This window comes from Quercus suber, unplaced genomic scaffold (genome assembly GCF_002906115.3).
Source record: "Quercus suber isolate HL8 unplaced genomic scaffold, Cork oak 2.0 scaffold_254, whole genome shotgun sequence".
In the NCBI taxonomy this organism is placed as follows: domain Eukaryota; kingdom Viridiplantae; phylum Streptophyta; class Magnoliopsida; order Fagales; family Fagaceae; genus Quercus; species Quercus suber.
In genome coordinates, this window is record NW_027069710.1 from 415,630 (window position 1) to 434,640 (window position 19,011).

The 19,011-nt window shown below is 33.0% G+C and overlaps 2 protein-coding genes across 2 annotated transcripts; both read left to right on the forward strand.

Annotated features, from left to right (window-relative positions):
• Positions 1-332: 332 nt before the first annotated feature.
• Positions 333-3,393, forward strand: LOC112032863 (pectinesterase). Its single transcript, XM_065781026.1, has 2 exons — positions 333-1,237; positions 2,498-3,393. The coding sequence occupies exons 1-2, from the start codon at positions 349-351 to the stop codon at positions 3,175-3,177; spliced, it is 1,569 nt and encodes a 522-aa protein (XP_065637098.1). The 5' UTR covers positions 333-348; the 3' UTR covers positions 3,178-3,393.
• Positions 3,394-13,738: 10,345 nt separating this feature from the next.
• On the forward strand, positions 13,739-18,038 carry LOC112032857 (phosphoglucomutase, cytoplasmic; the record flags this gene model as incomplete). The annotated part of the gene is made up of 10 exons (XM_065781011.1): positions 13,739-13,864; positions 14,003-14,103; positions 14,440-14,499; positions 14,650-14,749; positions 14,847-15,004; positions 15,135-15,269; positions 15,922-16,011; positions 16,858-16,990; positions 17,509-17,625; positions 17,706-18,038. Coding segments are annotated over 10 exons (1,092 nt in total), but the record flags the coding sequence as incomplete, so codon positions are not given.
• Between the last annotated feature and the right edge of the window lie 973 nt (positions 18,039-19,011).

Here is a 19,011-nt window from a genome sequence, read left to right on the forward strand (position 1 = left end):
CATCTTGTAGTGCCGTAAATTTTCCGCTTCAATGAAAATCCTACGTGGCATTCGAAATCACCGCAAGAAATTTCTAATACCGAATGAAGTCAAACCAAATAAACAAATAAAAGCCACAAGATTCTTGTTTCACGTGAGAATCATGCATGGCCCCAAATAATTCATTTGATAAAAAAATAAAAATAAAAATAAAAATAAAAAAACCCTAGCTAACGCGTTTCAAATTTCTGACACTAACATATACACGTATCGACGTAGTACTTGCCTACCATTCCAAGTTATGGCCTATATATAGAACCAATTGCATTGCCATCTTTAACACATTCAAAATACTACAGAAAATCCCTCATGGATAAGCTTGTGTTAGCCTTGTCAATTGCATATCTTCTATGTCTAAATCTTAGGTTTGTGCATGGTGCTACTACAATAACATCATGCAGCCAAACCCCATATCCAAAAGTATGCAATCAATTCATGAACACCAATCTTCCGTCAACCGTGGATGAATCAAAGTCCGAATTTCATGTATTAGCTCATAAGGTGACTATGGACCAAGCTATCGAAGCCCACCGGCTTATCTCATCCATGGACATGAATTTATTCAATGAACGAGCCAAGTTGGCTTGGAATGATTGTTTGGAGCTCTATGAGGATACGATTAACCAGCTCAATCGTTCCATTAGCTCCAACAATCCAACAGATGCATTAACATGGTTAAGTGCATCAATTGCCAACCAACAAACATGTGAAAATGGTTTTAAAGACTTCAACTTGTATTCCACTTTACAATACTTTCCTAATATGCTAAGCAGCTTCTCGAAATTGCTTAGCAATACACTCGCAATCAATAAGGCCTTAGCTTCATCATCAACTTATTCAACTAGGTTACATAGCAAACAGATTGGTGGGCGGCGCTTGCTTAATTCTGATGGCTTCCCGACATGGGTTTCGGCTGCTGATCGAAGAAAGCTTCTCGAATCATCAGAATCTGGACCAAAAGCTGATGCTGTTGTAGCCCAAGACGGGTCTGGAAATTACAAGAAAATCTCTGAGGCCGTGGCATCAGCTAGTGGTTCTGGCAGATATGTTATATACGTGAAAGATGGAGTCTACAAAGAGAATGTTGTGATTAAGAAGTCAAACATAATGCTTATTGGGGACGGTATTGACAAAACCATTGTTACCGGTGGCAAGAACGTTCAAAGTGGCTCCACAACTATTGGATCCGCGACTGTTGGTAAGTACTTTGAATATGTCCTTTCTTGTCTAAGAGATATTATTAATGATCGATGTTTAGTTTCAATAATAACCATGTCACTTTTTTTTTTTTTTTTTATTCTCGAAATTGCTTAGCAATACACTCGCAATCAATAAGGCCTTAGCTTCATCATCAACTTATTCAACTAGGTTACATAGCAAACAGATTGGTGGGCGGCGCTTGCTTAATTCTGATGGCTTCCCGACATGGGTTTCGGCTGCTGATCGAAGAAAGCTTCTCGAATCATCAGAATCTGGACCAAAAGCTGATGCTGTTGTAGCCCAAGACGGGTCTGGAAATTACAAGAAAATCTCTGAGGCCGTGGCATCAGCTAGTGGTTCTGGCAGATATGTTATATACGTGAAAGATGGAGTCTACAAAGAGAATGTTGTGATTAAGAAGTCAAACATAATGCTTATTGGGGACGGTATTGACAAAACCATTGTTACCGGTGGCAAGAACGTTCAAAGTGGCTCCACAACTATTGGATCCGCGACTGTTGGTAAGTACTTTGAATATGTCCTTTCTTGTCTAAGAGATATTATTAATGATCGATGTTTAGTTTCAATAATAACCATGTCACTTTTTTTTTTTTTTTTTGCTAAACAATAATAACCATGTCACAATTTATAAAAGGCTAGTCATTTTAATTAATCATAGTTTTTAAAAATTTTAGACGTTGTTGCTGAGTGAAGGCTTAGCTAGACAATTATTCCAAATATAAGCTTAAGAATCATTTTTATTTGAAATTAATCTATTTATAGTTCAATTAAATATTATAAATTAAAATGTATATCTAATGTCTCTTCATTTAAAATCTTAAATGAATTGACAATTTATACACTATTAAATAAAAAATAAATAAAATTTGAATTGTGTAATAGATTCTCTCTATTATACTTATGTGGAGAGAAGATATGTTACAATTATATATGTATATATATAAGTATATGTAAATACTAATATTATACACATATACGGATATTTTTATTGATCTTTTCTTCTACAAAGAGACAGCCGACAGAAGCTCAATTCAACAACAAAGGAATGAAAACAACAGGACACAACCATGAAACAGATAACCCGAATATTGAGTTGAACCAAAGAGCGACAAAAGAAAGAACAATGACCTAAAAAGTAACAGTGGCAGTACGTACGGAAAAAATAGTTACTATTCAAAAATTTTGCATATTACTATTAATTTCTCATGTAAAATTTTCTTTCTCAATTATGTCACAGCAATTTCTGGAGACAGCTTCATCGCTCGGGACATAACCTTTGAAAACACAGCCGGACCAGAAAACCACCAAGCCGTTGCACTCCTCTCGGCCTCGGACTTGTCCATCTTCTACCGATGTAGCTTCAAAGGGTACCAAGACACCTTGTACGTGTTTTCTCAGCGCCAATTCTACCGCGACTGTGACATATACGGCACCCAAGACTTCATATTCGGGGACGCCGTGGCCGTCTTTCAAAACTGTAACATTTACGTGAGGAAACCCATGAGTGGTCAGAAAACCTTCATCACTGCACAATCAAGACAGGACCCCAATGAAAATACAGGTATAATTATCCATAATTCGCGTGTCACGGCCGCGGGAGATTTGGGCTCCGTTGAGACTTATTTGGGGAGGCCATGGCAAAAGTACTCGAGGACAGTGTTCATGAAGTGTGATTTGGGAAGTTTGATAGACCCAGCAGGTTGGTATCCATGGGATGGAGACTTTGCACTGGATACGCTTTATTATGCTGAATATATGAACACTGGGAGTGGTTCTGATACTTCAGGAAGAGTCAAATGGAAGGGCTATCATGTTATATCGAGTCCTGCAGTGGCTGGAGAATTTACTGTGAGGAATTTTTTGGCCGGAGGTGAATGGATTTCAGGGGCTGGGGTGCCATATGTGGATGGTCTTTGATGTGAATAATTAAGGGTTTAATTTCCCAGCTTTTTCTTAGAAGGGTGTCTATCGTGAATTTGTAAATGGGATAGTGACTTAAAGTGGTGAAATTGTCATGTACTTTGTGTTGGGTTCCGTTTTGTAGATGAAACACAAGAAGATGCTAATGCTGGTCTATTATTGTTCACATGTGTACAATTTGTGATATTTGGATCATTTAACCTTGATTAAGAAGGCTTCTCTCTCTCTCTCTCTCTCTCTCTCTCTCTCTCTCTCCCCGTTTTATAATTTATTGTTAAAATAGTGGCAAATGAGAGGTAAGATCCTTTGATTTAAAAAGACCGTGGAAGTTGGGGTGTTTCTCCAGCTTTAGTATGCACAACACTAATAAAAATCATTTTGGAGTTCATCGATGACAATCGAATTATAAAGTCAAACTAGGTTTAAGAATAACAATTCTATTTTTTGGTTTTGAAATTCATACCTTCTTCTAACGTTTTGAGGCTTTTATACTTACTATTCGCTCTCCTTCCTTGTTCCAAAGCATGCCCTAGAGCTTGGTTTTCTCTAATTGATTTGATGCATGTTGTACCACAGAGATTGTTGGGAATTTTCATGAGTTCTCAGATATGTGAGAGTCAAAACATAGAAAAGAAAAATAACAAATAAAGGCAATCACACAACATAAGATATTTATATGATTCGATAATTTGTCTACATCTACAAAGTTACTACGTTTTTACTATGTTAGACAAAAATTACAAAGACAATAATTACAATACATTAATACATAAAAACCATAATCCGAAGCGACAAACAAATACCTAAAAAGCAAGTCCAAATGGGCTAAAATCTGGCCAAAATATTTTCAATCCAATAAGTCTCATCTCCATGGACTAATTCTCATAAAATCTCTCATTTAAAATCATCATGCTTCCATGTCGAGTCGGGTCACAAAACAAATGAATCACAAATTAGGCCTCACATAGCCAACAAAGACATATCACATTGCATGAGATGTGATGGGAGTTCCTTGAACACAGTTAATGTAGAAATAACAATTATTCTAAACGACCGACACTCGTTTCTAGGAAAATGATCAAATGACATTTATGATGAGACCGATGACAACCACCTTTTTAGTCATGTCCATTCCTACTTCTGGTGCCACACCATTGGCCACAACTCGCCAATGGTGTGGCACCAGAATTTTTCCCATTCCTACTAATGATATATAGTTTGCCATTGTTGATGACTTCAATGCGAGTCGTCTTCCCTATTGTTGACTTTTGGTTTAAACCCCTATAATAATAAAAGAAAATGCTAACGAGTGCTTTTAGGATACTGGTTAATAATCTATTTAAAGAAATTTTTTATGAAAAATGAAAAAAAAAAAAAGTAATTAATATTTTAACAGCTTTTTTCATTTCCCATAAAAGTGGTATTAAAATTTTTCTAAAATGGATTATTAATGAGTACTCTAAGGACACTCGTTAACATGACTCAATAATAAATAATAAGAAAAAAAAATAGGCTAACTAAGCTTATAATAAGGTTTCAAACCATTTCAAGTGTTCTTAATTTTGTGAGTGTACAAACTAATGGGAAAGCTACCATCGGTCCCTCTAGATTATAAAAAAGGTAGGTATTAATTAATTTTGTGAGTGTACAAACTAATGGGAAAGCTACCATCCCTCTAGATTATAAAAAAGGTAGGTATTAAAATTATTATAAATTTTATTACAAAAACACTTAGAAATTGATAGGACAATCATAATATGATTGGCGCTACTTAAATAGTATAATAAATGAATGTTTGAATTACTTTTATGAAATTTGTAACTGTAGGGACTCAATTTGGATTGACCCTGAGTACGAATGGGTTTTCAGCTCAATCAAGCCCAAACAATAAATTTATAGAGAGTGGGTTAAAGGTTTAGGCGCTGGCCGTCGAACTCTCTTTCTTTTTTTTCCCCCCCCCCTCTCTTTTACTTTACTTGCTTTTCTTATATAGTTTTCATCTGCCTATCTCCTTATTCCATCTGTTGATCATCCATTTGCCTCTCTTCTGGCCGTCTGTCCCATCAGAGACCTTATCAGTACTCAAGTGGTTCACTCTGACCAACGTTGCTCTGCTAAGGGGTTATATCCCCATTAATGCAGCCAGAGGGGTTAGGTGAATGCATTAAGTGCGAATGTGACAGCTTGCTCTGAGCTTGTCCCCTTCCAAAGATTATCCTTAGAATGCCGAGGACGAACAGGTCCTCGGCGTGGGTCACACAAGAGGTTTTGTCTAACTTAGCCTTAGCTGGTCAGTCCTCCTCGGCGTTGGCCTTGGGCCTAATACCCGATGGACCGAGGCTATCGGGCCTACGGGCCCCACAGTAACAATCAATTTGTAAGATTTATATAATTAAATTTGTAATATTCTTAGCAATAATCTTATATATTGATTTATAATATTCTTAGCATCACTCTTATATATATAAATGGAAAAAATAGAAAGAGGTACATAAAAATGTACGTTCTTGTAGCACGAAATCATCATGTGTGTATTTAGTTACTAGACAGTATAGTTGCGTTGACATTTGATGTAATGTAATGCTACAAACATATAATTACATTAAATGAATTATCAAAAAATGTATATAAATATATAAATATATATATATATAAATTAAATGAAAGTTTTTTCTTTTTATAACCGATTTTAGATCAAAAGTTTTACTTCACACTTATTTACGGAACTCACAAAGATAATAATCATGGCTTTTGAGTAAAATTGTGGTATACATTTGTGTTAGAACCTTTTTTCTCTCTCCCTTGTGTGTATGTGTTTGTTTCTCAAAAAAAAAAAAAAAAAAACCCACAAATATAATAGAGTTTTATCGTATACAAGTAAGAGGTTCTGATACCAATTACACTCTAGGTAGAGAATAAAGGAAGTTATCAAAGAAAAAGTATCGTATTAATTAATGCCTTAATTGTTTGAAAATGATGTTGAGAGTGAGACTCATCGTCAGTGGCGGAGCCACATGCATCCTTGGGGGGCCTTGACCCCTCCAGTATTTTTAATTTTTTTTTACAATAAAGGTTTTTTTTATTATAAATATTTAAAGATTATATGAAAAAATAGAAGTTCCCCCCCCCCCCCCACCCCCCCCCCCCCCAAAAAGAAAAAGAAATTATTGATCAACAAAAGATACTTTAGAGTTGATATACAATTGCAATAGAATGAAATAATTAGGTAGTAAGTTTTGTGAGTAAATAGTTAGACCCCTAATTTTTAGCTCAATTTCAAACCCTATTAATGCGTTCAAATTATTCAACATTGATAATATATGCAATTTGGTTGAAATTTTCTATTTTCAAGATTTTATCAAGGGAAAAAAAACATTCATATGAGACTTTAGTTATATCATTATGATTTTGATTTATCAAACATGGATGAAGTTTTGCAAACAATTTATATATTAAAAAGGAAATTATCTATAATTTTGTTATAATAATAATAATAATTGATGAATTTTATTACGTGAAATATTATTGTCAAGCATGACTTTGATGGAAGATACCATTTTTTTTTTTTTTGTTCTTTATATTTGTATGTTATATACCCAATTATACAATGTTTGTATACTTATTAGAGTTTACGAAGATTATAAGTTTCTTTTATAAAGAAGATCTTGTGTCTAGGTGTATATATATACATATTAAAGTTGATAATTTTGTGTATATGTATATAACTTAATTTAGAATAAAAAAATTAAAATTTATATTTTCATACACACACATATATTGATCAACAAAAGATACTTTAGAGTTGATATACAATTGCAATAGAATGAAATAATTAGGTAGTAAGTTTTGTGAGTAAATAGTTAGACCTCTAATTTTTAGCTCAATTTCAAACCCTATTAATGCGTTCAAATTATTCAACATTGATAATATATGCAATTTGGTTGAAATTTTCTATTTTCAAGATTTTATCAAGAAAAAAAAAACATTCATATGAGACTTTAGTTATATCATTATGATTTTGATTTATCAAACATGGATGAAGTTTTGCAAACAATTTATATATTAAAAAGGAAATTATCTATAATTTTGTTATAATAATAATAATTGATGAATTTTATTACGTGAAATATTATTGTCAAGCATGACTTTGATGGAAGATACCTTTTTTTTTTTTTTTGTTCTTTATATTTGTATGTTATATACCCAATTATACAATGTTTGTATACTTATTAGAGTTTAAGAAGATTATAAGTTTCTTTTATAAAGAAGATCTTGTGTCTAGGTGTATATATATACATATTAAAGTTGATAATTTTGTGTATATGTATATAACTTAATTTAGAATAAGAAAGTTAAAATTTATATTTTCATACACACACATATATTTATGTGGATTTTTTTAGAGTAGTGTCTATTTGTGATTTGAGTTTACCTTGACACAATAGTTCGGCCCTCCAACTTAAATTTCATGGTTCCGCCCTTGCTCATCATGCTTTGTTTGCACAAAGTCTTGTGTATGCTTATACTTGTGTTGTTCAAGTATTGGAATATCAATCAACTCTTCTTTTTTTTTCCTTTTGTGTTAGTGTTAATGCAACATCGACCCCCAGGCCCAATGTAATATCAAGGAAAACGTCAATATCCCTAGTCATCTTAACGTAGAGAGGTGCACAGGCTGCCATATAGACTTTATTATTTTAGTGGAAAAAGACAATCGCCAAAAAACAAGCTCTTCCTTTAGCAGGTTAGGCCTAATTTTGTAGATAACAAAATTGACATCATTGTAATGAAGACCTAGAGCTTTAATAAGATCATGTCAGTTCTCTCTAATCCTGTTAAAAACTTGAAATAATGCGTTTTTTCCCATAAGAGTTATATGTACAACACAATTCTAAAACGTAGCCAGCAACAAAAATAAAAATGCACACAAAAATTCTTGTGAATATGTATGAGCTAGAGTGGGTATGATTGTTTATCTATACTAGTCGCTATAATATATTAACTAGTCGCTATCCCGTGCTATGCATGGGAACCTACCTACTTGTGAGGTAGACTAAAATCATTTTATAAAATCTTAAATTGATTAAGAAACTACACTATTGCATGATTGGCTCTTATATAACTTCAATTTGTATTACAATTTGATGAAAAATTCATTACTTGAACGTGCAATTGCTTACAAAAAATTTGTCAAATAGTTTCAGATACTACAAAAAAATAAAAAACTCAAAAATTTAGATATTAAAACTTTTGAAAAACTAAAAAATATTTAAAAAATCAGATGATTCACTACTTAGGAATTATTGAAACAAAACAAAATATATATAACTAAACAATAGAGAAATATAAGAAAAAAATGAGTTGTATTCAAAAGAATAATTTCAATTATTGCAAATTTTTTTATCTTGTAAAAAACGTTTAGAGAGAATTTGGTGGTTCATGTACAAAAATTACTTTTTAAAAAATACATGAAAAACCATAAAATAATTTTTTTTTTTAACAAACCATATAATTATCCATAATTTGCGTGTCACAGCCGCGGGAGATTTGAGCTCCGTTGAGACTTATTTGGGGAGGCCGTGGCAAAATTACTCGAGGACAGTGTTCATGAAGTGTGATTTGGGTAGTTTGATCAACCCATGCAGGTTGGTATCCATGGGATGGAGACTTTGCACTCGTTACGCTTTATTATGCTGAATATATGAACACTGGGAGTGGTTCTGATACTTCAGGAAGGATCTAATGGAAGGGCTATCGTGTTATATCGAGTCCTGCAGAGGCTGGAAAATTTACTGTGAGGAATTTTTTGGCCGGAGATGAATGGATTTCAGGGACTGGGGTGCCATATGTGGATGGTCTTTGTGAATAATTAAGGGTTTAATTTCCCAGCTTTTTTCTTAGAAGGGTGTATCGTGAATTTGTAAATGGGATAGTGACTTAAAGTGGTGAAATTGTCATGTACTTTGTGTTGGGTTCCGTTTTGTAGATATGAAACACAAGAAGATGCTAATGCTGGTCTATTGTTGTTCACGTGTACAATTTGTGATATTTGATCGTTTAAACTTGATTAAGAAGGCTTCTCTCTCTCTCTCTACGTTTTATAATTTATTGTAAAAATTGTGGCAAATGAGAGGTAAGATCCTATGATTTAAAAAGACCGTGGAAGTTGGGGTGTTTCTCCAGCTTTAGCATGCACAACACTAATAAAAATCATTTTGGAGTTCATCGATGACACTCGAATTATAAAGTCAAACTAGGTTTAAGAATAACAATTCTATTTTTTGGTTTTGAAATTCATACCTTCTTCTAACGTTTGGAGGCTTTTATACTTACTATTCGCTCTCCTTCCTTGATCCAAAGCATGCCCTAGTGCTTGGTTTTTTCTAATTGATTTGATGCATGTCGTACCACAGAGATTCTTGGGAATTTTCACAAGTTCTCAGATATGTGAGAGTCAAAACATAGAAAAAAAAAATAACAAACAAAGGCAATCACACGATATAACATATTTACATAGTTTGACAATTTGTCTACATCCACAAAGTTACTACACTTTTACTATGATAGACAAAAATTACAAAGACAGTAATTACAATACATTAATACATAAAAACCATAATCCAAAGTGACAAACAAATACCTAAAAAGCAAGTCCAAATGGGCTAAATTAGGCCAGAAAATTTTCAATCCAATAAGTCTCATTTCCATGGACTAAGTCTCATAAAATCTCTCATTTAAAATCGTCATGCTTCCATGTCGAGTCAGGTCACAAACCAAACGAATCACAAATTAGGCCTCACATAGCCAACAAAGACATATCACATTGCATCAGATGCGATGGGAGTTCCTTGAATGCAATTAATCACTACAAAAAACGTGGACTATAGCCACGTTTTTTTTTTTTTTTTTTAGCAATGGCTAAAAAGGTGGCTTAAAAAAACGCGACTATAAGCCAAATTGAAATATAGCCCCGTTTTCAAGAACTATACGCGGCTATAAGACCTTTTTTTGTAAATGTAGAAATAACAATTATTCTAAACGGCCAACGCTCTTTTCTAGGCAAATGATCAAATGACATGGATGATAAGATCGATAACAACCACCTTTTTAGTCATGTCCATTTCTATTAATGATATATGGTTTGCCATTGTTGATGACTTCAATGCGTCTTCCCTATTGTTGACTTTTGGTTTAAACCCCTATAATAATAAATAATAAGAAAAAAAAATAGATTAACTAAGCTTATAATAAGGTTTCAAACCATTTCAAGTGATCTTAATTTTGTGAGTGTACAAACGAATGGGAAAGCTACCATCCCTCTAGATTATAAAAAAAGTAAGTATTAAAATTATTATAAGTTTGATTACAAAAACACTTAGAAATTGATAGGACAATAATATAATTGGTGCTACTTAAACAGTACAATAAATGAATGTTTGAATTACTTTTATGAAATTTGTAACAATCAATTTGTAAGATTTATATAATTAAATTTGTAATATTCTTAGCAATAATCTTATATATTAATTTATAATATTCTTAGCATCATATATAAATGGAAAAAATAGAAAGAGCTACATAAAAATTTACGTTCTTGTAGCACGAAATCATCATGTTTGTCTTTAGTTACTAGACAGTATGGTTGCGTTGACATTTGATGTCATGTAATGCTACAAACATATAATTACATTAAATGAATTCTCAAAAAAAATATCTATATATATATATATTAATTAAATGAAAATTTTTTCTTTTTATAACCGATTTTAGATTAAAAGTTTTACTTCACACTTATTTACAAAACTCACAAAGATATTAGAGTTTTATAGTATACAAGTAAGAGGTTCTGATACCAATTACACTCTAGGTAGAGAATAAAGGAAGTTATCAAAGAAAAAGTATCATATTAATTAAATCCTTAATTGTTTGAAAATGATGTTGAGAGTGATACTCATTGTCAGTGGCGGAGCCACATTAATGTGTTCAAATCATTCAACATGGATAATATATGCAATTTAGTTGAAATTTTCTATTTTCAAGATTTTATCCCCTAAAAATAAAAAAATAAAAAAATAAAACCTCATATGAGACTTTAGTTATATCATTATGATTTTGATTTGTCAAACATGGATGAAGTTTTGCAAACAATTTATATACTAAAAAGAAAATTATGTATAATTTTGTTATAATAATAATAATTGATGAAGTTTATTGCGTGAAATATTATTGTCAAGCATGACTTTGCTAGAAGATACCATATTAGTTCTTCTTTTCTTTTTCTTTTTTCTTTTTTTTTGGTTCTCTATATTTGTATGTTATATACCCAATTATACAATATTTGTATACTTATTAGAGTTTAAAAAGATTATAAGTTTCTTTTATAAAGAAGATCTTGTGTCTAAGTGTATATATATACATATTAAAGTTGATAATTTTGTGTATATGTATATAACTTACTTTAGAATAAGAAAATTAAAACAGCACTTCTATTTTTGCCCGAATATGGCATTTGGCAATTTTGTCCGTGATTTCATAGCTCAAAACAGCACTAAGTTATGAACCATATAGAAATTTCTTAAGCATTGAGCTTCAAATTTTCCTTTAATTTTTTTATTTCTCTTAGAATCGTACAAGGGTGTTGTTTTTCTTTTTTCGGAATAATTGGTATCTTGTTTTTACTTATTATTATTTTACGTTGTTGTTGCGAGCTATAACCTATCTAAGTTCTACAACATTTTAGGATAATCTTCACGATGTGTGGCTCCTACTCCTAGTCCTAGTGACCAAATATTAGCCAAAAACTTATATTAAGATGTGCCCACATAAATTAGCTTGTATTTTTGTCAAATCTCATGCGAGACTGTACGCCGTGTATTAATCGCATACTGATTTGAGTGATACATGTAATTGTCCGTGGCTATATGGTACCTTACTAAATAATACTTGAAGATTAGAGCTAATGGACGTGTACACATGGATTAACTAAAATCCAATTAAACGTGTGGTCAGCCACTGATGACATCGACTTGTAATTTATCATTCAACCAGTAGGTTGGTAGGTTATGAAATCATAGTCCCATGTGCTGATAGACAAGTTCATTGATGATCACCACCTTTTTCTTTTATTTTTGCTTCTTATTCTTCTGCACATTCATGATCATCTCGCATGTTGTGAAAATGAAAAGTTCATGGATATGATTATAAAACAATGACAATGGTGAAATATAAAACTAAAAGTATATCAATAAAGCGAAAAAACACAATAAAAATTCACAATAGTTCACAGTATTTCTAAATTAATCTAGTCTCTCACATGACTCAAAACATAGGCCTACAATTGGAATGGAACTTAAGAACGTAGAGAAATGCTATGTCCATAACATTTTCACAACAAATCTTATGTGGTAGGATGTTATTGGTTGTTATGGGAAGGTAAAAAAATAATTTAAGTTGTGGGTTCAAATTAAATCCTATAACAACTTTTCACTTATAATTTGTTGTGAAAATATTATAAAAATATTGTGAACATATCACTTCTCAAAATCCCGAATCAATCAATTAAACAATGGGCATAATCTTCTCAACATTTTCACACTTCTACCTCACATACTAACCCAACACTCATAAAAAGGAAAGGGAAAAAGAACAGAGAGGCCCTACCCCTACCTCCAGTGAAATTTCGGGATCCCTGTACAATCACTTCTTATTATGAGGGGTGAGCCCACAACTATTGAAATCTTGAGCCCTCGACTTTTATATGTCTCTCCCGTCAGGCCCATCACCTCGCCCATCACTCCACGCTCTATCTTCGTTGTCGGTGAGACCCACAACTCATTTTTTCTCATAGCCAGTATTGATTGTTTTGGATAAGAACATTTAACTTCTTTTTGTTATGATCTTGGTATCATGGTTTACGTCAGGATACTTGTGCAAATTTCTTTCAAAAACAACATTTAAATTATTGCATACACTTAACGTGATAATCACTTCACAATTACAAGTGCTTGTAAAGTGAGAGAGTAAAAACTGAGATTTAAATTCCCAGAAATAAGCTTCACACACATACATTTAGATTAAATTAAAATAAGATTTATATCTCAAATAAAAAAAAAATTAAAAAAAAAATCCATTTTTCAAGAATAAAAGAAATAAAAATTTAGCAATAAGATTTGAGAGTTGTTGGGGGATTTTAACTGTTTGATCTTTATGTTTTTTTATGAGCTTTTGAATCTAGTTTTTTTTTTTTTTTTTTTTTGAAGTGTTTATATTCAGTTTTTTATGGTATTATCTGCCTCTGGAATTGCTAATTCCTAGACACTCTAGAAGAGAATTGCTTATGATTTGTGGAACTGGGCTAGGTACCAAATAATATGTATTTAAAAAAACTTAGACGCATCAAACATATCTATCGGAAGGGCAACTTGTGAAGTATAGAATGTCAAATTAGAATAAGAAATTATTTTCTAATATGGCAATTGAGCAGTTGAAATGCGATTTTTTGTTAGATATTATTGCTTAGGAAAATTTAATAAAGTCTGTTCTTCCCCTTGTTTTATGATTGCAGGATTTTGGGATTAAATATAACATGGAAAATGGTGGACCTGCTCCAGAGGGAATCACTGATAAGATATATGAGAACACAAAGACAATAAAGGAGTACTTCATTGCAGAAGATCTGCCTGATGTATTACACCATAAATTTCCCTCTCTCTCTCTCTCTCTCTCTCTCTCTCTCTCTCTCTCTCTGTATTTAATGTTGTTAAACTTTTGTGTGTGGTTTCATTTATCATATTGTTCCTCACAATTCAAAATCTGCATACAGGTGGATATCTCAGCAGAAGGTGTAACCAGCTTTGCAGGGCCCGAGGGACAATTTGATGTTGAGGTTTTTGATTCAGCGAGTGATTATGTGAAATTAATGAAGTAAGCTTTCCCTACAGGATCTTCATTCTCTCCTGTTTTAGTATTAAATGGCAAAAGGGCTACGTTCACTGCAGCCTCATTATCTGATGCTTCTTTCTCCACAAACAGTATTATGCAGTGATTCCTAAACGGAACTATTCCTAAGGAAATTTGCTTGCATGTATCTTTTGATCAGTAGAAATTTGCTCGAATGTTGCAGGGGTTTGATATATGCTGTTACTTTTATTGTTAATTTTTCTGGAAATGTTAGGGACATTATCCATGATATCTGCACAGTTTCCTTCCTCTCTCTCTCCCTATTAGACATTATCCAATCCTTCTTTCTCAATTTTACAGGTCTATTTTTGATTTTGAGTCTATCAGGAAGCTAATCTCATCTCCAAAATTCACATTTTGGTATGTGTAATGCTTCTTATTTTCATATTTTGCGCAGAATATTATATTTTCTTTTGTGTGAATATACCTACATATACACACATATTATATGCATATGTGTGTGTAAAGTTTTTGTAAATGCTATGACTTATATATGTTGTCATTTTGAAGTTATGATGCACTACATGGGGTTGCTGGAGCTTATGCAAAACGTATTTTTGTTGAAGAACTTGGTGCGCAAGAAAGCTCATTGCTGAACTGCACTCCCAAGGTCCTGCTAAGTTTGTGAAGAATTTTCTTTCTTTATTTCTTCCACCCTCATGTGATATCCTAATATTGCTGGTTCATGGACGACTTCATGCGAACAGGAAGATTTTGGTGGGGGCCATCCAGATCCCAATCTCACTTATGCAAAAGAGTTGGTTGCTCGCATGGGACTAGGAAAATCAAGCTCTCAAGGTGAACCCCCAGAATTTGGTGCGGCTGCTGATGGTGATGCGGACCGTAATATGATCCTTGGTAAAAGGTAGCATTTTCCTTGGACTTTTTTTGAAGTCAATTTTTTTATGTATTTTATTTATTTATTTTTTATCTTACTTATAGTTTGCATTTACAACTCATCTCTCTCTCTCTCTTTCTCTCTCTTTCTCTCTTAGGTTCTTTGTTACCCCATCGGATTCTGTGGCCATCATTGCTGCAAATGCAGTTGAATCTATACCCTACTTCTCTGCCGGTCTAAAGGGAGTTGCCAGGTTCCATATTTTTCTGTTTAACTTCTACTGTTTCTCAGTGTAAATGCTTTTAGGGGTGCTGTTTTTACCTTGTTTCTTGTTTGAGCAGTACATTTGAATTGGTTGATACCATGGGGAACTTAATTAGTTACGGTTATGTTGGATGAACATAAATGAATATATTTAAATGCTAAGTGGAGATCATTTAGCGTAACATCTTAGTACAAATTTGTGTGTTGATTGTCTTAAAAGCTGAAGAGTATTTGTGAAATTCTATTTGATGATAGAGATGTTTTTAATGATTAGGGTCAGGCAATTATTTTGTATGAATTAAGGTTGATTACTCTTTATGGCTAATTCTGCAAAAAACACTGCTCATATAGTGGCCATTTATTAATTCTACTTCAATTTTTCTTTTAAACTCCATACTGAATTCCAAATCTTCAAAACAATATAGTAAAAAATACACCTGCCAAATGAATTAGACTTCTTTAGATACATTTTGAAACTAAAATTGCAACAATGACCATGCATATAAATTGGTTTTTGTTACACATATCTGAAGATGGAGAAATGGTATTCAGATGATTTGACACAATCGGAGGGCAAAAAAAAAAAAAGATTTTTTTTTTTAAAATTTTTTTTTATTTTTTATTGTTTACTTTGAGGGTGGTGGGGNGGAAATCTTGGATTGTTATCTAACTTGTTGAAATTGTTTCTTGAAGAATGTGGATGCTGGTGCAGCCAAGGAACTAATGGCATATTTGGTCAAACTGCAATCCTCCCTTCCTGAAGTTAATAAGTATGTTCTTGACTACTAAAGACCACTTTTTTTTTTGTTGTTGTTGTTGATAATCAGTAGTTAGGAAGGAGAGGGGGAATGTGAATCTTAGATGTTTCCATTGGAAACACCAGGAGGTGCCAGGTGAGCTATAAGATTCTTGACACTTTAGAAGACTACTTTATTTTTGAGATTAGACATGTTTCTTCAGTGGTTTCATTAAGTAGTGACAAACATTATTTGGCTGAAAAAGGGGAATGTTGTTGTGGCCTCAGTGCTGTTATCATCTTCCAAATCATGAACTCATACTCCTTAATTTATATTGTTGCTGCATATCAAGAACTTTGTTTACTCTAAATTGGTGTCTACCTCTAGATACTCAGTCAACTCCATTAATCTGTTAGAGAAGGTTGTAGTTGCTTGCTGGGTGAACTGACCTGTTCTCAGAATCTCCCATTTACCTGCTTAATTAATTAGGTTCAGGTGACTTAATGTTAGAGGACTTTCTTGATAATGGTCTCTATCAAGGATGAAATTGTAGTTCAGAGTCATATATGAGATATTTTGAAATTTTAAATCTCGAGCTTTCTCCTCTTATAAGAGATCTTATCTCGAGCTCATTTGGTTAGGCTCAGCTAAATATTTCTCAGTTAACCGTTAAAGATTTCAGTAAAAAATGAGCTGCTGAACTCTTGTAAATAGTGGATCTGCAGCAATTATCTACAGTTAATGTGTGTACATTCATTATGTCCTTGACCTTGAATAACGTGTTATGTTTGGAGCCACATGCTTAATATATATATATATATTTTTCACAATAAAGGGTTCACATTTCCTTTTAAAGAATTTTGCTATTTATTTATACAGAATTGTGAAAGGAACACGCTCAGATGTGTCAAAAGTTGTCAATGCTGATGAATTTGAATACAAAGATCCTGTTGATGGCTCCATCTCAAAGCACCAGGGTATTCGATATTTGTTTGAGGATGGGTCACGATTGGTAAGTTGACTTGTTATACCTTTCGTTGTTGATAATTCATCAGGGGAAGCCTTTATTATTAGGATCTAATTTATGGGTGTGCAACACAAACACAATAGGATTTATTTAACTGAACTTGACTGGTTTTAATTGTTAAGTTTTTTTGTTTTTTTTTTTTCCCCAGTATTTTTAGGAGTGTAATTAATTGCTATACACAATTGGCTTTAAGGGCTATATTTACGAGTGCATTTAACTCTACTCTAGTCCCCTCTCCCTCCCCCTCAATCCAAACCAGCCATAAAGAATGCAAAGAAAGATTGTTTTCTGAAATAGAAAATTTATTTGATCATTTCTTCTTGCAAATAAGAGTTGATTTGTTGTTTTTTGTAGACACCCTTTGCTAGACTTTGAAAAAATTGCCGAGATCAAACTTTTGTGGACATTCAACAGAATTTTCATGATGAAGTTGCTATTACCAAGTAATTATGTTGGAGCTCAGTAGACTTATTCTACTTTTCCCTTGCTGAACACACTTGCAGGTTTTCCGTCTTTCAGGAACTGGCTCGGAAGGTGCAACCATCCGTCTATACATTGAGCAGTATGAGAAAGATCCATCAAAAACTGGCCGAGATTCTCAAGATGCACTCGCTCCTCTTGTGAGATATCCCTAACTTGTATCTGATAATCCTACATTTTATTCATTTATTTGGGCTAACCATAATGCACCCAATTTCAGGTTGAGGTTGCTTTGAAACTTTCTAAGATGCAGGAATTCACTGGCCGAACTGCCCCTACTGTTATCACATAGAGGCACACAGGGTGATAGTGCCATTGTATGTTTGTTTTAATGCTGTTCCATTTACAATGGAAAACTTCTTTGGAAGTTTGATACCAGTTGGATGGCCTACATATATTTGTATCATTTTGCAGTCTTTCGGATGATGGATATGAGAGTATTGTCGACTAATAAGATACTTACCAATCTTTTTTTTTGGATCTTCAAAAATATATGAATATTCTATTACTTAGCTGTATGCCCTAATTGACAAGGATTAGATTTTCTGCAGAATTTGGTAAACTCTTTTTGCATGCTTTTATTTTTCTTTAATTTCTGCTTGTAAGTGAAAAAAAGGTTGAGGCAGCTCGTTTGATAATGTTCCTCCTCCTATTTTTTTCCTACACAATCATATAACTTTCTGAAAAATTATGCTTGGATTTCTCTACGTTAAACCTCAATTAGTACCAATTATTTTTGTTCATGAAAGCAGTCTTAGAGCACTCAAATCAGTCTTCTCAAATGTGTATATAAAATTTACCCAAAAAACCAACACATTTATTTTTTCCGTTCTTAACAATGTAAAGAAACTAATTGAAATAATAACTTACTGAAATCTTTTTGATAAAGTTTTTTTTTTTTTTTTTTTTTTTTTTGGGTTTTCAATTAGTAAATTACCCCATGAAATCTTAGGATTATGATGGTTGGTCACACAGCCTACATGGGGTAAGAATAACATGAGTGACAATGAACTGCATCCAATAATGGAGACACACATTCTAACAGTTGGAAACATCATATATAACAGGTGGAGAAATTGAGACTCTCAGGGATGATAGTAAGCAAAAACAATGATTTCATATAAAATTGTAGCCCAGAGATAATTCAGGCTTTTAATCCATAAGTCTGATTTCAGCTATATGGTGCATAATCTAAAAAGAACAATGATGATAATTGTAATGTGCAAAGTCCAATATGGCACAAATGCTGACAGTACATGATTAAATGAAATTGGAGTAGGGGAGCAAGAGAGGATGGAAATTAACAGAGAACGTGAAAAGATCAAACTGAGGCCAGAACGAAAGTAATAGAGAACTTGTTCTCAATGCAGATTCACAACCAAGAAATTGATTCATTAACAGTGGAGGTGCACTCACCAATTTGAAAATAGTCAAGCTAAAGGTTACGCTTTTAAATAAAAAGTTTCTGTGTAGTCAAAGGCAAGGCGCTCGCCTAGGTGCCCGAGCGAGGCGAGGTGCTGCTAAGG